At 41.0% G+C, this 23594-nt stretch overlaps 1 protein-coding gene across 2 annotated transcripts in view; it reads left to right on the forward strand.

Annotated features, from left to right (window-relative positions):
• LOC122798485 (fibrillin-2-like) overlaps window positions 1-23594 on the forward strand; it is a 1115712-nt gene that overhangs the window by 754735 nt on the left and 337383 nt on the right. For both annotated transcript variants that reach the window (XM_044067451.1, XM_044067452.1), the window contains one exon: window positions 10840-10932. In XM_044067451.1, the coding sequence (XP_043923386.1) occupies window positions 10840-10932 (93 nt within the window). The remainder of the gene's footprint in view (window positions 1-10839; window positions 10933-23594) is intronic.

Consider the following 23594-nt stretch of genomic DNA (forward strand, 5'->3'; position numbering starts at 1 on the left):
AAAGCAGAAGTTCTTAAAAAGATGGAAGAAAAAGATAAATCTATGCAAACAGTCAAAGATTTCTGACAGGTGCAGCCACCTAGATTCAGTAGGCATTGGCCTTCAAAAAACTGGTCCTTTCCAGTCCCTCTCAGGCCTTCTCAGTCCAAACCCAGGGGAAACAGACCACCAAGACTACAGTCTCAGGGTATGCAGAGATCTAAACAATGGAGTGTTTCTACCTCAAAACCAGGGAATGGTAAGCCACCCCCTTATGGAAAAAGTTCACAATGACTTTCCAATTATCCTTCCCAGCCATGCCCAAGTACTTGTGCTCCTAGGAGGAAAACTCACTCTTCATGCAAACAACTGGATGTCCATTACTCATGACCAATGGGTTCTAAACATTGTATACCAAGGATACAGATTCTACTTCCACTCACTGCCAACACCAAGCGGGTTGCCAGACCTTCCTCCAAACCAGTGAGCAGAGGCTTAAAAGCAAGTACTTTCCCTTCTCCATATCAGGGCTGTTCAACCTGTTCCAGTAGAACAAAGGGGACAGGGTTTCTACTCCAGACTGTTCCTGGTGTCCAGAAAATAGAACTCTTGGTGCGTTATCCTGGATCTATCAATTCTCAACACCTTTCTGGTGGTCCCAAAATTCAAAATGCTTACACTGCAACAGCTTCTTCCTATGCTAGCCAAGGATGCCTGATTAGTCACCCTAGACTTAAAAGAAGTTTATCTGCACATCCCTATAACAGAGTCTTGCAGGAAATATTTACATTTCAGGGCAGGTTCTATACACTGTCAGTTCTCCGCACTTCCCTTTGGCTTATCTACTGTGGACAGAGTATTCACAAAATGCCTGGCTCTAGCCATTGCATACTGCAGGCAGAGAAATATTAAAATCTACCCATACTTGGATGATTGCCTGATTCAGGCAGAGAGTCAGGAATTGCTACTTTACCACCTGGCATTTGTAAAAAGACTTCTAACATCACTGGGATACACCACCAATGAAAAGAAATCACAACTGGTGCCCAGCCAACAAATTGTATTCCTGGGAGCAAGCTTGAACACAACTTCCCAGATGGCATTCCTCACTCCGGAAAAAAAGGTCCATCTGACAAACTATTTCAAAGTAATGGCCAACAAAACCCCGCTATCTGCAAGGAAAATACTGCAAGCCCTAGGGTTCGTGGCCTCATGCATTCTGCTAATTCCATATGCAAGACTGCATATGAGGAAACTTCACTGCTACTTAAAAAGTCTCTGGTGTCAACATTCTCAGGACCTGGAAACAGTGAATGTTCTTCGTGTTTCACTGTTGCAGTCATTACATTTGGGTAATCTGCTGGCAGGTTGCCCTCAGTCAGCCTGAATTCCAAAGTCTTGGGTCCTGCATCGGTTGCTGTCTCCTCTTCCATGATGTCAGGTCATCAGGGGTATAAAACAGGCAGCTGATGCCATTTTCTTTAGTCTTTCTTGCCACGCGGTGCCCGAAGCAGAAGTAGTTTGCAAGTGCCAGTTGGCCGACTCCTGAAGTTTTCGAATTCAAGTTTCAGAACCAAAGTCTTCACTAAAGCTAAGTACCCCATTGGGGAAACTTTTTCTTGCTCCATACTGATGTCAGTAAAAGTTAATAATTGCATTACTTGTGGGAAGCAAATACCTCATAAGGATTTCTATTTATACTGTATTCCTTGCCTAGGCCCTGATCATAACGTGCCTAGCTGTCGGTTTTGTGATTTTACCAATGCACTATTAAGTGTTGGTATATCTTTGCTTCAAAATATTTTGGAAACAGATTTAACTATCCTGAAATGTCATCAGATAGCAATCCGACTACCGGAGTTCACAAAAAACGCAAAGAAAAGGACAGAGATAGACCGTCGAGGTCCAAAACCGACGACAAAGCTTCTCCTAAGCCAGTCGATGGTTCGCCGGTACTCAGTGAGGTGCTTTCGCAGCCCCTGATACCACTACGTTTGAGTCGCAGGCCTCTACCGAGACCCATGTGGAGTCCGGCACACCACGAGATTCTCAAAGTATTGTACCCACAGATGTCTCTCACTCAGATGGGTCCGGAGCTGCTGAGCAGGCACCAGCTTCTGAGGGTGTATTCTTCCCAGATGGCATTCTTCACTCCAGAAAAAAAGGTCCATCTGACAAACTATTTCAAACTAATGGCCAACAAAACCCAGCTATCTGCAAGGAAAATACTGCAAGTCCTAGGGTTCGTGGCCTCATGCATTCTGCTAATTCCATATGCAAGACTGCATATGAGGAAACTTCAATGATACTTAAAATGTCTCTGGTGTCAACACTCTCGGGACCTGGAAACAGTGATTCCTATCATACCTTGTCTAAGGGCAGAGCTCCTTTGGTGGGCAGAAGCATGCAACCACAACTAGGGACTTCCTTTCACTCAACCCCTCGCTGCCCAAACCCTGACAACAGATGCATCAGACTATGCATGGGGGGATCACATGGCAGGCAAATGCATTCAAGGCAAATGGAGCCCAGAACAAATTCCCCTGCATGTCAGTCAAAAAAGATGCTAGCTGTACAGAATGCTCTGACAGTCTTCAAATACCTTATACTTCCAGGACAGCTCCTGATAAAGACAGACAACACCACAGTTATGTGGTACATAAACAAGCAGGGTGGGCCTCATTCTTACCCATTCTGCAGGTTAGTCATGGCTCTGTGGAACACAGCCTTGAGAATCCAAGTGCACCTACAAGCTCAATTCCTGCCAGTCAAGCAAAATTCACTGGCAGACGACTTAAGCAGAAATCTACTGCACCCTCACAAGTGGAAACTGGAACCCAACTCATTCAAACTTCTAACCCAGAGGTGGGGAACTCTGGAGGTGGACCTTTTTGCCTCCCCCCAAAACCACCAATTGAACAAATTTTGCACCAGGAACCCTCACAACAGAGCCCTATCCTTTGCATGGGAAAACCTCTCAATTTATGCCTTTCCTCATCTGCCCCTCCTTTCAAAAGTACTACTCAACGTCAAACAGGACAGACCAAGGGCAATCCTTATTGCACCAGACTGGCCATGCCAGCACTGGTACCCACTCTGGCACCTACATCACATACCTTCCCTACTGTCTCAGCAGGAGGGACAAATTTTGCATCCACAGCTGAAAACCCTAAACCTTGCAGCCTGGCTTATCCCATGAATACACCACCAGCATCCCTCAGAAAACAGGTGCTAGATCTCATCCTTGAGGCCAGAAGGCCTAGTACTAGGAAATCCTATGCTGAAAAGTGGAAAATATATTGTTCTTGGAGTCAGGCTCAAGGAAAGGACACAGTTGTAGCCAACTTACCTGAAATCCTTGATTACCTAGCAGAGCTGCACCACAGAGGCCTATCCTTCTCATCCATTAAGATTCATGCCTCTGCCATCTCATTATAATACTGAGCCTCCTCTCTTTTCTCAGCTTCTCATCAAGCAGTTCCAAGCTAGCAATTTAAGGCCCTCTAGGAGAACTCCCACCCCAGCCTGGGACCTTAACTTTGTACTGGAAAAGCTCACACTTCCCCCTTTTGAACCTGCTGCTTCAGCAGAGTTAAAATTCCTCTCTTGGAAAACAGCCTTACTTCTAGCTATTACTTCAGCAACAAGAGTGTCTGAGTTACAGGCCCTAATGGCGTTGGAGTCCTTCATTATTTTCCATGCTGACAGGATTTTCCTCAGGACTAACCCTTCCTTTATGCCCAAGGTGGTATCCATTGTGGCTTTAAACCAATCCATCCATTTGCCAACCTTTTTCCCTAATCCTCAGAATAGCGGGGAAAGGATCCTGCACTCCTTGGACATGCACAGACAGCTCAGGTTCTAACTTGACAGGACTAAGCCTTTCAGAAAATCTGACCAGCTACTAGTCAGCTTTATTACAGGGCCAGAGGGCAAGGCCATTTTGAAGGAAACCATTTCCAAATGGATAGCACACTGCATCCATTTCTGCTACAAGCACCATGGAAAACCTACCACTCTGGGGATCAGAACTCATTCTACTAGAGCTACTTCAATCTCTACAGCATTTCTCAGGGGGGTCCCCCACCAGGGACATCCTGGAAGCTGCAACCTGGAGTTCTGTACACACCTTCACCAAGCATTACCACTTAACTATTTTTTTGTGAATCCAGAGCTGGATTTACTACAGCAGTCTTACAAGGCCTGCTAGCCAGCCCCAACACTTCTTGGCTGCCTCCACCCTTCTTCAGCTTCAGGAATCAACCCAAGTGTGTTGACTGCAACAGTGAAACACGAAGAACATAGTACAGTTCTGTACACTTAGCATAAATGTAGATGTTCGAGTGTATTCACTGTTGCAGTCCTGGTTTCCCTCCCTCCAGCCCCTTGACTTTCTCTATCCTTTTTTCCTATCCTCTTTATGGCCATCTTTTATGGCAGGGGTATTTACTTTTTACTGGAGGTGTTCCACACCATGTAATAGCTTCCTATTTTGGGGGCTCCTGACATCTAAGGCAAGAAAAACTGATGTAATGGTGTTGGCTGAAGGTTTTATACCCCTGACGACCTGACATCAAGGAAGAGGCGACAGTATCCGATGCAGAAATCCCAAGACTCTGGTATTCGGGCCGACTGAGGGCTACCTGCAGGCAGATAACCCAAGTGTGATGACTGCAACAGTGAATACACTCAGAACATCTACATTTATGGTAAGTGTACACAGCTTTACTATCTTCAGATAGGGAGGGTAGAATCCCAAAACAACTGAGGAGTTGTCAGTTAACCTTGTGTAAGTTACACCTCCACACCTGCAGTTTGGTTCTTCCAGTGCCACCTAAATCAAAACAAAAAGGATTTTTTCTGGCTCCTATTCCCAAAAGGCCTACTAGCAGGACCTACATAGACTGGCTGAGGACCTCATTAAATTGTGGCTTCCAAACAGTGTAGTTCTACTAGATATCTTGATAGTACAGAATATGTTTCTGGGGAAAGAAAAAGGCACTCCAGGAATCCCCTGATTCATTTGGTTCAGGTGAGGAAGGGTTAACATATGTAGATCAAATTTCTACAGGTTCATATGCTGGCTCTGACTATGATGATATCCTTGCCTCAGCTTACAACATCAGAATTCCACATTGGTGAAATACTCCATACAATGAGGGAGTTTTTCCACTGGGAGGATCAGATTATCCGAAAAAGATTAGATAATTTATGAAGCTCCCTGAGCATAAACCCTTAGCCATTCCTCCAGTACTAGAAGCTGTGGATGATGTCCTTGTAGAGTTAACCTGACTACCAACTACCTGCTCCTAGGAAACCAGGCTTTATAGGGCTCTGGTTTCCCACAAACATTGATTTAGGAATCCAAATGCTGATCCTGAAGTGGTGATTCAGGGGTCTAAAGGAGATAATGGCAGCACTTCTAGGAACCCCTTTTTCCAAACTATAAAGAGAGGAGAACCCTTGATAGATTTGCCAAGAAAGTGTATACTTCTGCCACCCTCCTAGGAGATCTCTCAGTTTCCAGTTTCATATGGTTAAGTACCAGGAAAATCTACTGGACCTTATGAAGGAGATATTGGAGGGGATGGAGGAGAGGGCTCTCTCCAAAGAATTGCTGGACATCTGCAGCTCAGTTTCTCTAGTTGCAAATCAGTCTTTACACTATGGCTTTCATACTTTGGAAGCATCAAGCAGGATGGCTGCTTCAGGGTCTGTTTTCTGCAGACATGCTTGGCATACCTCTCAACTGTCCAGATTTTCACAGAATGTCCAGATTTTTTACTGTAATTTTTGGTGTGTTATTCATAAAATTTGAGATTTTCTGGCAAATCACAGAGTACTGAAGTCACTAAATAATGACATACATTTGAGTTTCAGACTTCACATCCTCCAGAAAAGGCATGCAAACAGAAATTCAGTTATTCTAGCACTTTTCTAAGCTTTTAATAGCAATATTCAAAATATGTCTCTATTTTTGGGCATTATCCCTCCATTAATTTAGTCTTTTTTCCAGATTTCTTGCCCTAAGTGGTTGAGAGGTATAAAGTTTGGTTAAGGGAGCAACCCCTTCCAGGGCATGTTAAGTCTGAGATGCTTGATGCATCTTTAGACAAAGACTTTTTGTTTTGTCCCAAGGCTGAAGTTATTTTCAGAAAGGTAGAGGAGAAGGCTAAATCTATGCAGAATATCAAGGATTGTATCTAGGTTCAGCCTCCCATGTTTATCAGAAATTATCCCACTAAGGTCTGGTCCTTTCCTTCCTCTCAAGACAGGCAAAGAGGGAGAAGGGTCAAAATGTATAGACCACTGAGGCAACAAAAAAGGTGGAAATCAGAAACATCCTAAATGCCTAATGGATTCTGACTTCAGGGGTCCAGCAGGGACCAACCATGACTCAGCCAGTCCCCCTCTCTGTCCCCCCCCCAGCCTAGGGGCAAGGCTTTCCCTCTTCTACCATGAATAGACCAAAATCATCAAGGACAAATGGGTGTTGAACATTATAAAAACACGTTATAAACTGTCATTCACCTCCCAATCAAAGCTTGTAGGCATACCATCTGTTCCAGCAAATCAGTTCAAGAGTCTGCTGCCCAAGTAATTCTTCGACTGTAGCATGGCTACATAGAAATGGTACATCCTCTAGAAAGTGCAAAATGGTATTACTCCAGACTTTAGCTCCAGTAAAAGAAAGAACTTGGAGACCCATTCTGAATTTTCTCAGATCAAACAGGTTCCTCCTTGTTCCCTAGTTTAAAATGCTAATCCTGCACAACCTCCTGTCTGTGTTAACATTTGAAGCATTCATGGTCAGCTTAGATCTAAAATATGTTTATCTACACATCCCCATTGCCAGGTTTCACAGGAAGCCTCTTTGTTTCATAGCAGTTGGAAATCACTATCAAGTCTCTGATCTGCTCTTTGGCTTTTTGATTGTGCCAGGAGTATTCACCAAGTGTCTGTCTCCAGTAATTGCCTTCTGCAGGACAGAGTGTATTAAATCTACCCCAACCTGGACAACTGCCTGATTCAATCATATTCTGTAGAGGAGCTTCTTTTCACCCTATGTCTCATCATGGACATTTTCTCCAGTCTAGGATTCACCTTAAATCTGAAAAAGTGAAACATCACTCTATCTCATAAACTTGTTTTTTTTATGGACCCTACTAGACACAGACCTACAGAGGGTTTTCTTCCAGAAAAGATCACCTTTCTTGACACAATCCCTCCAATCTCTCCTTTGCCTATCAGTAATCCCAGCAATGGAGGTCCTAATATTCTCTGGTTACATGGCCTCAAGTATTCTAATGATCCCTGTAAGCAGATTGCACATAAGGAAAATTCAGTCATAGCTCAAGAATGTATGGAGCTAACACTGTCAGTTTCTCAACCACAAGATTCAACTTCTAACCTATATCAAAATAGAACAGGAGTGGTGGATCTCTGCCTGCAATCAACATTTAGGGGCACCTTTCAAGACTCCTTCTCCAAAATAGACCCTGACCACAGATGCCTCAGACATCATATGGGGGGGGGGGTATTCAGATGGATTTAAAACAGAGTCAAATGGGAAGTAGACTTCTTAAAAACTACATAAACATCAAGGCAATTTTGGCTATAGTAAAGGGTATTCTAGCATACAAATACTTATGGCAACCAGTGACCTTATTAACACAAATGGCCAGTACCACATTGATGTGGTACATAAATAAGCAGGAAGGAACTCACTCCTATGTTAGCTAACAATGTCACTGTGGGATATAGGTCAGAAATTGGGCCTGCACCTTCTAGCAAAGTACCTGCTATGGAAAACAGTCTATTAGAAGACCACTTCATCTGGTCAATGGTAAATCCCTGTGACTGGACCCTAAACAAGGACATGTTCAGACTTATCAGCCTTCCTTGGTGTATGCCACATATAGTCCTTTATGCTTCAGACCCAAACAGATAGCTGAACAAATATTTGCTTAATCGCTGCAGATCCAAAGGCCTGAAGACCAAATGCCTTTTTCTTTGCATGGACAAGTCTGTTTCTTTACACATTCCCTGCTGAAACTCAGGGAGGGAGGAAGGACCAAAGGTGATTCTCATAGCACCTTTTTGGCTGAGACAACATTGGTTCCCTCTCCTCAGCAGCCTGAGTAGGGAGAAACCATGGTTGCTGCCTTAAAAGGCAGATGTGTTGACTCAGAACAAGGGAAAACGCACACCCTTGTATCTCAGCAGTTTGAGGTTTACAGCATAGCTAATATACTGACTGCTCCTTAAGGGCTTTTTTTTCAGACAAGGATGTGCTAGTTATCACAAAGGAAGCTAGAAAACCAAGCACTAGAAAATCCTATATATATATAAATATAAATGGTTTTCTGTCTTGTGTCAACAAAAGAGCATCATTCATAGATCAGCATCAATCACCCACATCCTTACCTACCTTGCTCACTTACTTAAATCTTGTTTATCCTATTCTTCCATTAGGATTGGCATGTCTGCCATTTTTGCCTTCCTCCCCAGGCAACCTTCTCTCTTTCCATAACCATTGAAAAATAGTTCCCAAAAGGTGTTATTCACCTTAGAATATCCAGTAGACCTTCCTTACCTTCTGGGAACCTGAAATGTGGGCTGAAAGAACTTGCTTTATTACCTTCTGAGCCTGCAGCTAAAGCTGGCATAAAATTCCTATCATGGAGAACAGCTTTTCTGATTGCTATTTCTTCTACTAGGCAAGTCTTAGAAATGCAAGACCTCATGTGCATTGAGGCCTTTCTTATTTTTCACCAAGACAAAGTTACTCTCAGGACTAATCCCTCTTTCTTGACCAAGGTGGTCTCTGAACTATCATTAAACCAGTCTACCCACCTTCCTGCCTTCTTCCCTCACCCAGAAAATAGGGAAGAACAAATCCTTCATTCACTGGATATTCACAGGCAACCCAAGTTCTATCTGGACAGCACTAAGACCTTTAAAAAGTCCAGTCACCTTTTTTTAGCTTTTTCAAACAACAAATTGGGAAGTCCTATCAGCAAACACAATATGTCAAAATGCATTGCTGGTTGTATTGCCTTTTGTTACCAACATAATGGAAAAGAAGCTTTTGAAAATATTACAGTAAAATCCAACTTAATCAGCACCTGTGGGTGTTGGTAGATGCCCATTAAGTGTATATGCTGGTTGAGATATGCTTTGTGATTTTTGATTGGCTCATATATCGGCATACGAGCCAATCAAAAATGGCAAAGCGTTGCCTCTTCTGTTCAATGCGGAAGAGACTTCCCTTTGGGATTTTTGAATGGCTCTTATGCCAGCATACGAGCCAATCAAAAGTAGAGCCACTTCTGTTCAATGCAGAACAGACAGCTGTTCCGCATTGAACAGAAAAGGCTTCTTGGCTCGTATGCCAGCATGCGTGCCAATCAAAAATCTCAAAGCGGAGCCACTTCTCAATGCAGAACTGTTCCACATTGAGAAGAAGTGTCTCCGCTTTGCTATTTTTGATTGGCTCGTATGCTGGCATATGAGCCAATCAAATGCCGGTTGCTTGAGAGTGTTGGTTGCTCGAGTCCCAGATAATGAGGATTATACAGTAATTCTCTTTCTACCAGAGGTACAGTTACTACTAATGCTTTCCTGAGAAGAGTTCCACCAAACATATTTTAGAGGATGCTGCTTGCTCCTCTTTCCATACCTTTACCAGACATTACAACCTACCATCTTTTTTCCAGAACCAAAGTTAGCATTGCCTGTGCAATCTTGCAAGGCATCTTCCCACATTGTTATTACTGTAACAGTGAAACATGATGAACATTGTACAGTTGTGTCTACTTACTATCATTGTAAATGTTTGAGTGTCTTCACTGTTGTAGTTGGTCTTTCTTCTTCCTCCCCTTTTTGATCCATTATGGTTCGAGTTGGCACCCCTTTCCTCTCCCTTTTCCCACCTCTGCTTCTCCTTCAGGTCTTTAGGGCTTTTAGCTTTCTTCAGTACACTTGGGACTTTTAGGTGCTTTGTGTTCCTGGCCTGGGCTCAAACCTTGGGGGCTCCTTTTGGAGGCAAGAAAAATGTGGAAGATGGTGTTGGCTGATGACCCTTATACCCAGAGGGACTGATATCAGGTGGGGAGTGTCCACCAGCCCAGGAGGAGAGTTTAAAATCTTTGGTATTTGTGCTGATCAAGGGCTACCATTGCAAGAATAACCCCCATTGTTATTACTTTAACAATGAAGACACTCGAGTATCTTACATTTACTGTAAGTGACACAACTGTATTTTCTTTCTTAGTGGTCATCAAGGAAATGATTTATACATGATCATGTTGCTATTGTTCACTGTTGTAGAATATTCCTGTATATTTTATAATGTTTATTGTAAGGATTTTTGTTCAGATTGTTGCATTGTCTTTTTTAATATTGGACATCTGTGCCTTGAGCTGTGTACCATGCCCCATAACAATTAGCCTGAAATTGTTGTGTAATGATTACTATTACTTGTTTAGTTTGATATAGTCTGTATGGTGCCCCTGTGATATGTTTGAACTGATATATTGAAGTCGTGGCTATATAATGTAAAATGCAAAATGTCTCTTAGAGATACTGGATTACTGATCTTGTAATATATAGCACAAAATATGCAGATTTGCTTTAGAGCATACATTTTAAAGGGATTATGCCTTTGTGGGCTTCACCTGATCATCAATGTGAAACAGATAACATACAAACAAAAATAAACCATATATGTGTTACTGTCACTGATGTGACATTTGATAGTTTCAGGACTTCCAGTTCCTCTATAAAATGAACAGAGTTGAAAAAGTTTCATTCATCACTCTTAAACTCAAAGTGATGTAAAATATATTCTTCTCCTAGCTCACTGTGACCCTCCTTGTCAAAACTATGGGGTCTGTGTGGCACCAGACACCTGTGACTGTCCTGCAGGATATCCAGGACCAGGATGTTCACGTAAGTGTAAAACATTTGACTATTACCTTCTGTAATAACTTTATTTGCTGTGGTCTGTGTTAAATTAGAGATTAACAAAGGACATACATACTGAGTTTTACATAGGAAATATTGTTAAAATGTCATAGATGCATGTTTGCATTGCCAGAGGGCTTCTTGACTACACAGTTAATAAGCAAGTAATAATGCCTGACAGGGTAGCTATTACAAGGAAATAATGGACCACCTGATACCACAGTCAGAAGGCCTCTAACCCCCTGGAAAGGCCATTGTTTTGTTGTAATATCCACTGTGGAGGGTACTGTTGTTCCTAGAAAATGAGTTAATTGCTTATTTGTTTTTTATTTATTTTATTATTATGTACTTTTTTATGTTGATAGTTTGTACTTTGGAGAAAAATATATTCTATGTAAGGATTTAATAACATCTACAAACACACACACACCCACTGTCACATTCTCTGTCATTTATGTGTGTGTGTTTGCATGTGTGCATATTTTTATTTTGCTTTTGTTTATCATGTTTGTTCAAATGGGTTTAGTCAAAAACATATTTTCTACTTAGGCCCAAGGAGAAAAACACCCAAATAATATAAACATTTGAAACAAACATTCAGTAATATACATGAAAAGACAAGTACATTAACAATTATACAGATATTTGCTACTGAGATTGGATTCATAAGAAAAAGGCAGTTTTAACAACACTAAAAATCATAGAGTGAGTGGATGAGGGTGGGAGAATAGAAATGATATTCAATATGAAAAGAGGCATTTTCACAGTAATAGAGATCATAGAGGTGGAGGATGAGAGATGGGAGAGAGATTTATTCAGAGTGGAACAGGAGTAGAACTAGAAGTCTGTGAGATACTGTTTTGGGTGGAATTTAAACTGTTTGTTGTGTTGTTCATTTTTGGTTGCGTGGGTAGACTGTTCCATGTCTAGCAACGTGAAGAGTAGGAGGAATCACCAGCAAGATTATTTGATTGGGTTACATGAAGAATTTATTTATGGAGTAGAGAGATCTCTTTGTGGAGTATAGTTATATAATATTGCTTAAAGACAGGTGTACTTTAGGTTTGTAGAAGAGTTTTTGTATCATAACTAGAAGAGATAAGATAAAGGTTTGGGTTAGTTCTAGCTATGCAAGTTGTTTTAAGGCATGGGAGCGGTGAGGTTTGTAGGTCAAGTTGATTACACATTTTCCAATGTTATTATAGTAGTGACCCAAAAGATTTGAGAGAACAATAATGTCTCACAGGATAGACCACCCAGAGGTGTTGTGAAGCTCGACCCCACAGACAGAAGGCCTCCTCACCCCTGGAAGATCCATTGTTTTACTGTAATTCCGACCACGGAAGCTACTGTTGTGCCTAGAAAATGGGCTAATTGCTCATTTGTTTTGTATTTGTATTATTATTAATATATACACTTTTATTCTCAATATAAAATAGTTCCTTTGCCTAAAATTTCAAGATTCGCTGTAGATTATGTGATTATATTGAAGGACATATTTTATGTACATATACACATACACAGTATATGTATTTAATATGCCTGGATATATAAAGTGAGATGGTCAAAAATGCTGACACATCAACAGTAGACACTCAGAATGTCGACAAAAAAGATTGAAAGTTCAAAATGTTGATAACAAAATATTGACATAAACACTCAAACCCACAGGAACTAAATTGCAAAACAAGCAAAAACGCTTTACTTTTCTGATATTTTTGCACTAACAATAAAATAAAATAAAACAAATAAACCCCTAAAATAACAATACCATAAGACCTAGTTTATCTGAGTAATGGTTGTGTTACAAAGAAAGGGTTTTTCTAAGGTAAGCTGCAGGTTTAGGGTTAAAGGCAGGGCTATAGTTAGAGGCTTTTCACCTTCTTGCACCACCTGATTAATGCATGCTAAATCTAATGCTGCATCTTACCTGAGGAAAAAAACATTTTGGTAACACTGCCACTACACAAGAAAGGCTCAGACACAGAAACACAGATAAAAAAAACATGCACAGCACAAAAGCTATCCCCTTCCCTAAACTTTACCCTAACCCAACAACATTTGCAAAAACACACTCTAACCCCTCACATCAACACACTTACCTTTGTCTACATTCTGACCTATCAACATTTTGATACTGCAGTTCTGAGATTCTGAACTTTTAACATTTTTAACTGCATTAGCAAAGTATAACTAGACATATATGTAATATAATATAATATAATGTGATATAATACACACACACACACACACACACATATATGTGTGTGTGTATATATATATATATATATATATATATATATATATATATATATATATATAGATATAGATATAGATAGATATAGATATATATATAGATACAAATATCTATCTAAATATTTGTATATATATCTATATCTATTTATCTATATCTATCTATATAGCTATATCTATCTACACACACACACACATATATACATATATATATATATATATATATATATATATATATATATATATATATATGTCTAGAGAGAGAGAGAGAGAGATATGGAAGCCTAACCTTCCACTGAAACCAAAACTAGTTGATCCAACAATGCTGGGCACCTATTTGTTGAAGAACTAAGGACTAAAATATTTTTGCATGGAAGCAAGCCTCTCTGCACACTTTGCTCAGCTGATATTTGATTAGTTGTGCTGACTCTGTCACCTATCGACCAACAGACTTGGTGATGGAAGTTTCTGTTCCTATACAGATGTCTAACTTTGCTGCCCTTTCACTCTCAACAATCCCCTCAAAAATACCCTCAATCATAACCCCTCCAGTCTATAGATAGAGAGCATGTACTGGGTACACTGACTAAAGCCAGGAACAAGGCCTCAATGCACCCTGATAACATCCCAAGATGCCTCCAGAGTAGTCTACAATATGATTTATCAGGACCCCTAGAATCATTATTTAACTATAGTCGTAAAACAGGCTTTGTGCCACATGAATGGAAGACTGTAACGATCATCCCCCTTTATAAGGGAAGACCTTCAAAACATCCCAGAAACTTCAGACCCATTAGTCTTATTTGCAATGCCATGGAATGAATTATCATTGAAATTATCAACAAGGACATAGGAGCCCTTCAGATACTGGATCCTTCCAAGTTTGGCTTTGTAAAAGGAAGGTCATGCCTGCTGAATCTGGTGGGCTTCTTTTAAAGGTCACTCAGACAATGGATGAGGAGAAAACGGTCTATTCTGCCTAAATAGATCTGGCTGAAGCATTTGATATGATACCCCACTCTAGCATTGTCAGCAAACTTATGGAACTAGATATAAACTCCTTTATAACACTCTGGATAGCTGTCTGGCACACTGATAATACCCAGGAGGTTAGACTTAGAGAAACCACCTTCAGAAAGAAGCAGATCACCAGTAGAGTCCTGCAGAGCCCTGTGCTGGGCCCACTCCTCTTTGGCATCTACTTCTCAAGATTTCAAAGCCAACATCAAAGGCCTTTGGCTGACCAAGTTCACAGATGATTGGAAACTTGGAACAGTCATTGAATCTCCCCAAAATGAGAAATCCCTGCAGGAAGGTCTAATACAGACAAATGCTTGGTGCCAAAGCCATAGCTTAAAACTCAATATAAAGAAATGCATTATAGCACCTTTTGGCAAGTCTGCCACCCTGGTTAATTACATCATCAATAAAACACCCTTAAAAGTTGATTCACTAGTCAGGAATCTGGGAACTCATGTAGATAGTAACCTAGCCTACAATCAGCATGAGTCTAAGGTAGTAAGAAACTCCTTCTATGTTACTCAACTTATAAGCAAGGATATGACATCTAGGTCCAGATAAGTCATCATACCACTATACCCGGCCCTCATCAAATGCATTATAGAGTATAATACCCCCTTTGGTATGGACCTGACCAGACACATGGAGCAACTGGAATGTCCACAAATGTTACTTAAAAAACAATACAAGAAGTAAACACCATGTCCTATGCTGATCACCTGAAAGCCCTGTCTCTTTACTTGGTATCATACAGACTTCTGAAAGACGATTTTTGCCTGGCATACAGGGGATCTCTGGACCCTGTTTTGGTGAACTTTTTGTACATCTCCAAAAGAAACAGCATCAGAAGTACTAGATTAAAAGATCTACATTTTGCTTGTGATATAAATAGAACATGTTGGAGAGACAGATATGTTTATCACAGAATTTGCATTCTTTGGAACAGGCTCCCCATCCATGTGAAACAGAGTCCCACCCTATCCGTTTTTAAGCCCAACTTGGACCAGTGGATAGGTAGTCAGAAATTCAACCCTGGTCTGGCTCCTATGTTTTGATGGACAGAAGCAGTCAGCAATCACCACCTGTATTAATCAAATTTGTGGGTCACATTTGGGTTGCATAGCTAGACTTATAAAGACCCTAGTGGTCATTAGCCTAGTAGACACCTATGAACACACACACACACACACACACACACACACACACACACATATATATATATATATATATATATATATATATATATATATATATGTACATTCACTCACACACACACACACAGCAGTTACAGACACTTTGACTCTGTATACTTCAGAAGTGTTATTGTGATAAAATGAATGAAGAATTCAGTAAATTATAGCAAGAATAGTAAACATACAGTATAAAACATACTTTGCACTCTTATGCATTCGCTGTTGCATGTGAGCACACACACACACACACACACACACACACACACGAACATCCTTGTAGCTACTATTGCAGTTAATCATGTTAGTCTTGTTTTATTTTTTTCCCCTAAGCTAGCAGCAGTTAGTGAGAGGAAAGAAATGACACATTCTTCTAAATGGTGCTGCAGTTACTTTTGATCAATGAGTATTATATTATTTATTCATGTAATTATTTTATTCATCCTTACTAAACCAAGGAATTTTTGATTGTGTTTAGCAAGTGCAAATAAAATGACACATTCTAAAATTCCTTGAACAAAAGTATCTGCAGCACCAGTTAGAAGAATGGGAGATTTTTTTAGTCAGTATTCCACAGAGGTGAAAGCATTTTGTATGATGGTTTCTGAAGTGAATAGACTGGTGACTGATCAGACAAGTGTAGAGACATCTGTGTATTGAATAATGGTTTTGATTCTTTGTGCATGTCATTAATGAAGATGTTAAAATGTATGGGTCCTACTCTGGAGCCTTGGGGGACATCTGTTGTGACTGGGTGGAAGTTGGAATGGGAATCAATTCATTTTACAGACTGGATGCAATTATTAATGGATATGGCTTTGGCATAATGGTTAAGGTCCTCACCTCATAGACAGAAGGTACAGGGTTTACTGCTGACCTCAGGATATTGGCTAGGCTAAAGTGGCCCTTCAGGGCAGTTAGCCTAGTATTAACCTATGAGACATAAAAAAAGTTTGCTTAAAAACGTGAGTATGAGTGTTCATTTAACACTCTTTGTGTAGTATAACGTGTACAAGAAGTGAGTTTAAAGAAAGAAAATAGATGAAGCAGGGTTCAAATCTGGTTGACAGATACTTTTCAAGGCACATATGTGTCTCAGGGGATCTCCATGCCCTAGAAGTGGCTCCTCATCCATGTGAAGCAGAATTCATCCCTAACCCTATTTAAACATAAACATAATCTTTGCCAACAAATGGGAAATCAGAAATTCACCCAGGGTCTGGCCCTCATTTATCTGATGGCCAGAGGAAGACAGTAATGCCCAAACTAACATGCTCTCCCCCTCCTCCACATAACCTCTAGAAACTTCCTAACTAACATACCCCCCCTTTAATAAATGTCCATGATACATAGGGACACATTTGGGTTGGATTGCCTGTAAAAACCCTGGTGGTCATTAGCCTAGTATATATACCTATGAACCTGTATGGTGAACCGTTTAATGGTGGAAGGTGCAAGGCTACTAAGATGGAGTCTGTGGTGGAGAAGTTAGTGTGAAACTGCATCAAAGGCTTTTAATATGTCAAGGAAAAGAGTGGAGTCAAGGAAATATTAGTAGGGCTGTTTTGATGCTGTGATGGGTGGGAGACAGTAAATGGTCTGCAAGTAGAAAGGTTAGCAGTTGACTGACACATTTTTTGAGCAGTTTGGAGAGTGGCAGAAGGATTGCTATTGGGAATAGTTAAACAGTTTAGTGGATATGCCACCTTTGTGAAGTGGGTTTAAATAAGAAGCTTTCCATACGGTGGGGATGCAGTTTTCTATTATGGATGTATTGATAAGAGTAGCTTATAGGTTCATAGGTTCATAGGTTCATACTAGTTTATCTGCCCTAGGGCATTTATAAGCCTAGCCAGAATGTGTTTGGCTTTCGCCACCCATTTTAAATTTATTTTGCTATGCCCTTTTTCGAGGTTAGTATACTGTGCCTCTGTCTAACAGTGACACAGACGTGATACCCGGGGTAAACCTACGATCTCCCATCCACTCATCAAGATTCCTCTTGAAGAGAGTCAATGAGGGACTCTGCCTAACCTGGACTGGGATTTTATTCCAGAGTGAAGGGAGCCTCTGGGTTATGAATCTGTCCCTCCAGCATGTCCTATTTATTTCAGTGCTGAGGTTCAAGTCTCTCGAGCACGTAGCTCGATGGGATTTGGATTTTCTGAGGTGCAGCATGTCCATTAATTCCGGGTTGGACATGGCTTTATACGTCAGGCACAGATCGCCTCTGAACAGGCAGTATGCCACTGAGTAGAGCTGGAGTTTCTTTAACCGGGCAACATCTGTTTGAGCCCTTTGATCCTCTTGGTGAGGTACTTTTGGGGTCTTTCCAGTTGCTGCAGGTGTCTGGTAAGGTACATCCCAAAAGGGGCATTGTACTCAATTATGGGCCTGATGAGGGATGAGTAAAGAGGCACGATGACCTCTCCTGATCTAGATGTGAATCCCTTCATGATTAGGTGGGCTATATAAAATGTTTTTCTAACCACTTTGGCCAAGTGGTTGTCAAATGAGAGATTGCTATCAACTTGGGTCCCCAGGTCCCTAATTACTTCTTATGTGCTTAATGGATTACCACCTATGTGGTAATTTGTGGGCACTTTGTTTTTGCCAAAGGGTATGACTATACACTTTTTGGCATTTAGCTTGAGGCCATGGCTCTGGCACCAGTTGTCTGTTTCTATGAGGCCCTTTTGGAGGATGCTTGTGTCGGCTGGAGAGTCGATTATGGTGCCCAGTTTGCAGTCATCTGCGAACTTGGTCAGCCACAGTCCTTCCATGCTGGCCTGTACCTCAGAGAAATATATACCGAACAAGAGAGGTCCCAGGACTGAGCCTTGTGGGACACCACTTGTAACTGGTTTGGAGTCTGACATGGCTCCAGCAATTCTAACCATGTGGGTTCTGTCCTTGAGCCAGTTTGCAATCCATCTAGTGACATAGGGGTTTATATTTAAGCTGGTGAGCTTATCTATAATGCCCGAGTGGGGTATTGTATTGAAGGCTTTTGCGAGGTCCAGGTAGGCTGTGTGGACCACCTTCCCCTCGTCAATGGCCTTGGTGACTGTTTCAAAGAAATCAACCAAGTTTAAGAGGCAGGATCTGCCCTTAACAAAGCCGAACTGGGTAGGATCCAGTGTCTGTAGGTCCCCAATATCTTTATTTATGAGGTCCATGATGATCCTTTCCATAGCTTTGCAGACCAAGCTAGTCAGGCTTATGGGGCGATAGTTTCCAGGATCCGTTGAGGCACCACCTTTATGGAGAGGGACCACTGTTGCTGTACGCCACTCTTTGGGCACATATCCTGTAGTAAGGCTGAGATACTATCAGCAGCTATGCTGAGATAGTGTGCTGGCAGGTTGTCAACTGCTAGTGTTGTGGGTTTTGATGCTACTCATTTGTACTGTTTTACAATTGGGACTACCCTTAGGGGAGTGTCATCAGTGCTGTAATTTACAGGGGGTAGTCATCTTCTCCAAGGGTATAATTTTGCATTTTTTTGCATTGAGTTTTAGGCCACTGTTCTGGCCCCAGTTATTTGTCTCTGCCAGACATTCATGGAGGATATGTACATAACTGGGGGATTCAGTTATTGCATCTAGCTTGCAGTCATCAGCAAATATGGCCAGCCAAAGGCCCTCTAGATTTGCCTTGACATCAGAGAAGTGTATTCCAAACAGAAGTCCCAGTACTGACCCCTGTGGGACATCACTAGTAACAGGCCTCTTGGTGAAGGTGGATTCCTCCACCCTGACTTCATGTGTCCTGTCTATGAGCCATTTGGATATCTATCAGGTGACATAGGGATTTATGCCTTACTTAGTGAGTTTTTATAGTACCCAAGGGTGGTATAGTTTCAAATGCCTTTGTCAGGTCAAGGTAGGCAGTATGTGCCATTTTGCCCTTGTTCATGGCACTAGTCACCTTTTCAAAGAAGTCCACTAAGTTTAGTAGGCATGACCTACCCTTGACAAAATGTAAGTGGGATAGGTCCTGTGTTTGAAGATTTCCTATGTCTTTGTTTATAAGGTCCACAATAATTATTTCTGTGGCCTTGCATATAAGACTAGTCAAACTAATGGGTCTTCAGTTCTCTGGGTCTGTTGATGGTCCACTTTTGTGTAGAGAGATGACTGTTGCAGTCCTCCATCCCCTATGACTGCAGTCTGTTTGGAGGCTATAGCTGAACAGAGATTCTAGTTAACCTGACAGGTCATGTTTCAAACTGTTGTATCTTGGGATATTATTATTAGGACTCATTGATGCAGTGTTTTTAGCTCTGGAGAGTGCAGTAAGGACCTGTTCTTTAATGATAGTAGGGGGAGAAATGGTAGACAGAATTTCCTGGGGTAAAACTGGGAGTGTTAATGAGGTAAAATTGGAGCTAAATTTATTGGGCAGCAAATTTGCTACAACCGCCAGTTCAGTATAGGAAGCCCCATTTACTATTGACTCAGCACATCATTGGGTGTTCCCTTTAGGGCTGAGCACATAATAGAAAAATGCTTTATGGCTATCCTTAGCCTGGGATACTATTTTTGCCTCAGAGTTGGCTTTGATAAATTTGATTAGTCCCCTGAGTTGCTTGTTGAAATGGATGAGGGAGTTTTTTGCCTTTTGGGCATGCCCCTTCCTATTTTTGGACAAGATTTTATTTTTTTTTGTTTTACAACCTATTTATACTGGGGGTCCACCAAGGGGGCTTGCTTTTGGAGTTTGTCCAAAGTTTATTTTGGTTTGGAACTGCTGTTTCCATGGATTTATGTACATGCCTGTACAGGGTTTCTGGAAACACTTGATCTTAAAGTGTAGCTATGCTTTCACTTAATATGAGGTAATTAGCCTTGGGAAAGTTCTTAAAGGTTCTGGATCTTGCTGGAAGTTCAGTCTTTATATTTATTTCAGGGGTTACCTCTTTGTGATGTGATCTGACCAGTGAGGACATTAAACAACTTTGGGGCTGCAAAGTTCCTTCATGTTTGTGAGTACCAGATTCAGGATATTTGTACCCCTAGTAAGTGTGCAGACTAGCTGTTCCAGGGTATTTGCATTGACAAAGTCCAGAAATCTTTGAGCCTGCACATTAGTGGTTGGTATGTATATCAGTTTATGGTGGGATAGTTGAAATCACTGATGAATATGGTGTTGGGCTGAACTGTGAGTGACTCTAGTACATTCAGTTATGTAGTATGGTTATCCTGGGTCATAGACAGGGACCTATAGCAAGCATATCATTGGTCCAGTCTTGACGTTTGCTCACTTTTTGTGTAGACTGATACACATCCAGTGGGATAGGTCCAGTGTTTACAGATTTCCTATGTCTTTGTTTGTAAGGTCTACAATAATTCTTTCCATGGCCTTGCATGTAAGACTAGTCAGTAACTTCACAGATGCCAACACTCTTCAGGGTGAGGAGTGCTTCCAGGGATTGGAGCTTCTTGTTAAGAATCCTATCATTGAGCAGTAAAGCCTCTAGTTTATCTTGCATAGACTTGACTATGTTGGAACATTTATCAGTTTCATTGCCTAAACAAGCCCTATGGGGTAGATAATGTTTTGGCCAGTATCTGAAAGCCTAGCAGGTATAGCTGCAGACCATCCCTGGCAAAGCAGCATGGTCTGTCGACCATGACCTCCCAAACTGACAAATATTGGACCCCCTTAGCGGGTTATTTTGTGATATCATTTTTGGAGAAGTTAGAATGCTCCTCGGTATCTGCATGGGACACATAATCTGAAAGCTCTATCATGTCTCTCTTCATATAATCCTGGGAGGTACATCTCAGGACATAAACACTCACATTGACTATGACAGAGTCATACTGGTATTTGTGGTTCAATGTCCTGAGTTGCATGTGTGATCTGGCGGATCCTTGTCCCTGATAGGCAATTGACCATGACTGAGTCTTTGCACAGCCTGGCGAGGGGGTCATCAGTGAGTCTCATGATAGAGGCTCCAGTGATCAATGTATCGGGTTGAGTTGTATGCAAGTTTGCCTTAAGGGCTTAGAGATTGAGTCATTGTGCGATATGGCTATATGTGCCCTGGGGAGTGTTATAATGTTGTATTTGGATTATGTGTGTAAAATGTATGACATTCTTAATGATGAAGGGATGTATGAAAGGGTTTTGAGGAATGAAATCAACAGGGCTTATGGAAAATTGACATGTATTTCTTGGATGCTCTATTTGAGGGTTCAATTACAAAAGATGAATTTGATTTCTTGACTAATAAGACCCCTTATTATACCAGCTGTATTCGCTACCCACAAAATCCCCCCTTTAGACTGATTGTGGCAGCCAGAAAATCAGAAACAGAGCCTTTGGCTGCCTTTGTTGACCATTATTCTAAAAACGTAAGTGAGGGTTATAGGCATGTCCTTAGGGACTCTTGGCACTGCCTTGAAGTGTTAAGGGGTGTGAACAATAAGAACAGTTACCTTTTCCTTACAATTGATGTCATCAACTTATTTTCTGTGATACCACATGAGGAAGGATTAGAATTATATCACCAAAGCCTCAGGGGTGCTGGGAACCTTACTGATGACACGGTCAACTTGTTGGTTGAGATGATTGACATAATTTTGAAAAATAGCTTCCTCTATTTTGAGGATGGATTTTTTCAACAGACTACGGGGGTGGTGATGTGAGCCAAGTGCGCCCCTGTTTTCGCCAAATAGGTTTTGACTGAATGGGAGAAAACTTATGTAGTTTCCTCTCCATACTGGGCAAAAGTTGTATTTTTAAGGTTTCTGGATGACATCCTAATTTTGTGGACAGGCACTGAGTATGAAGCTAAGGATTTTGTTGATTATTTGAACACAACAACACATTTTTGAGATTCACCTTTAAGTTACATGCAACGTGTATTAATTTTTTGGACATTCAGTTGGATAAGGTAGATGGTGGCTTGCGATCCACCATTTTCAGAAAAGGGACCTATTCCACCACACTTTTGCACTTTGACAGCTGTCACCCTAGACATCAAAAATGAAGTGTTGTTAAGGGTCAGATGGTCAGGATTTCACGCCTGATCAGCGATGACTTATTATACCTTCCCTAGGGAAAAATTTGCTTACGTAGTCATTCACTATGGTTAGGTCCCATGCATTATGTGTCAACTTTTATGTAGTTGCACATATGCACTTTCAGTCTTATAATAGACCCCTATAGCAACATTAAGCAGAAATTATATGGCACTATTGCAACATGTGAAACACTGAATTTAAACTTATGTGAATTTTTAATGTTTGTCAAAAAACGTTTTTGTATTTTTTTTTTGGTATTATTCATTCATTGTTGTTGATTTGTTATTATTTTATTGACAAAGAAGTTACGTATGAGGGTTGCCTATATTAATTAAAGTAACTAAGGGACTTGGGCATGACTGATGAAGCCTATGAAGGTGAAAATGGTCAGTCATGCTTTTGTGTGATTACGTTGTGACTATTTGTCAGTAAATTGTTCCATTTTAATTTCCGGTTTGTTTGTGGTCTAGTTTTTATTTTTTGTCTTTGTAGAGTGTTTGGGAGTTTGCTGAGGGCAGCGTATGGGAGCATATCTCTTAACTGTACAGATTTGCACAGAGTGTCCAGATTTCTGCCTCATGTTTTTGGCAAGTTTGTCATAAAATTGTTTCTTTCTGTCAAATCACTAGCAAATGGTTGAGGGCTGAAGTCAGAAAACAATGACAGACACTTGAGTTTCAGACTTCATACCCTTCAGAAAATTCATGCTATAGCAAAACCTGTTATTCTATCAGCTTTCTAGGTTTGTAAGAGTGATATTTAAAAAGCATCCCTATTTTTGGCCCTTTGTCCCCCCATTATGTATGACTTTGTCCAGATTTCTTGCTCTAAGAGGTTGAGAAGTATGCATGGGAGGCCTTTGCAGTTTTGGTAGACTGCATTTAAGAGCCTAAGCATATGCGAGAATTTTGTGTCTGATCCATAGCAGGTGTAGTGCGTGTGTTACTAGTATCTTGTTTGGAGATATCGCTGCCTGTATGCGAGAGCTTTGCTTCCAACAACAGTGCAATAACCTCTCACATACTGTGTTAGTCTGCATAAGAATAAGATGGTTCTCAGAAAACATGAGAAAAGTCTACATTATCTTAAGATGCCCATTTCTACCAGGTTAGCTACAGAGATGGTAGGAAAGTGCACATACATGGCTGTG

This window comes from Protopterus annectens, chromosome 3.part1 (assembly GCF_019279795.1).
Source record: "Protopterus annectens isolate FY-2018-M chromosome 3.part1, PAN1.0, whole genome shotgun sequence".
Lineage (NCBI taxonomy): Eukaryota > Metazoa > Chordata > Ceratodontiformes > Protopteridae > Protopterus > Protopterus annectens.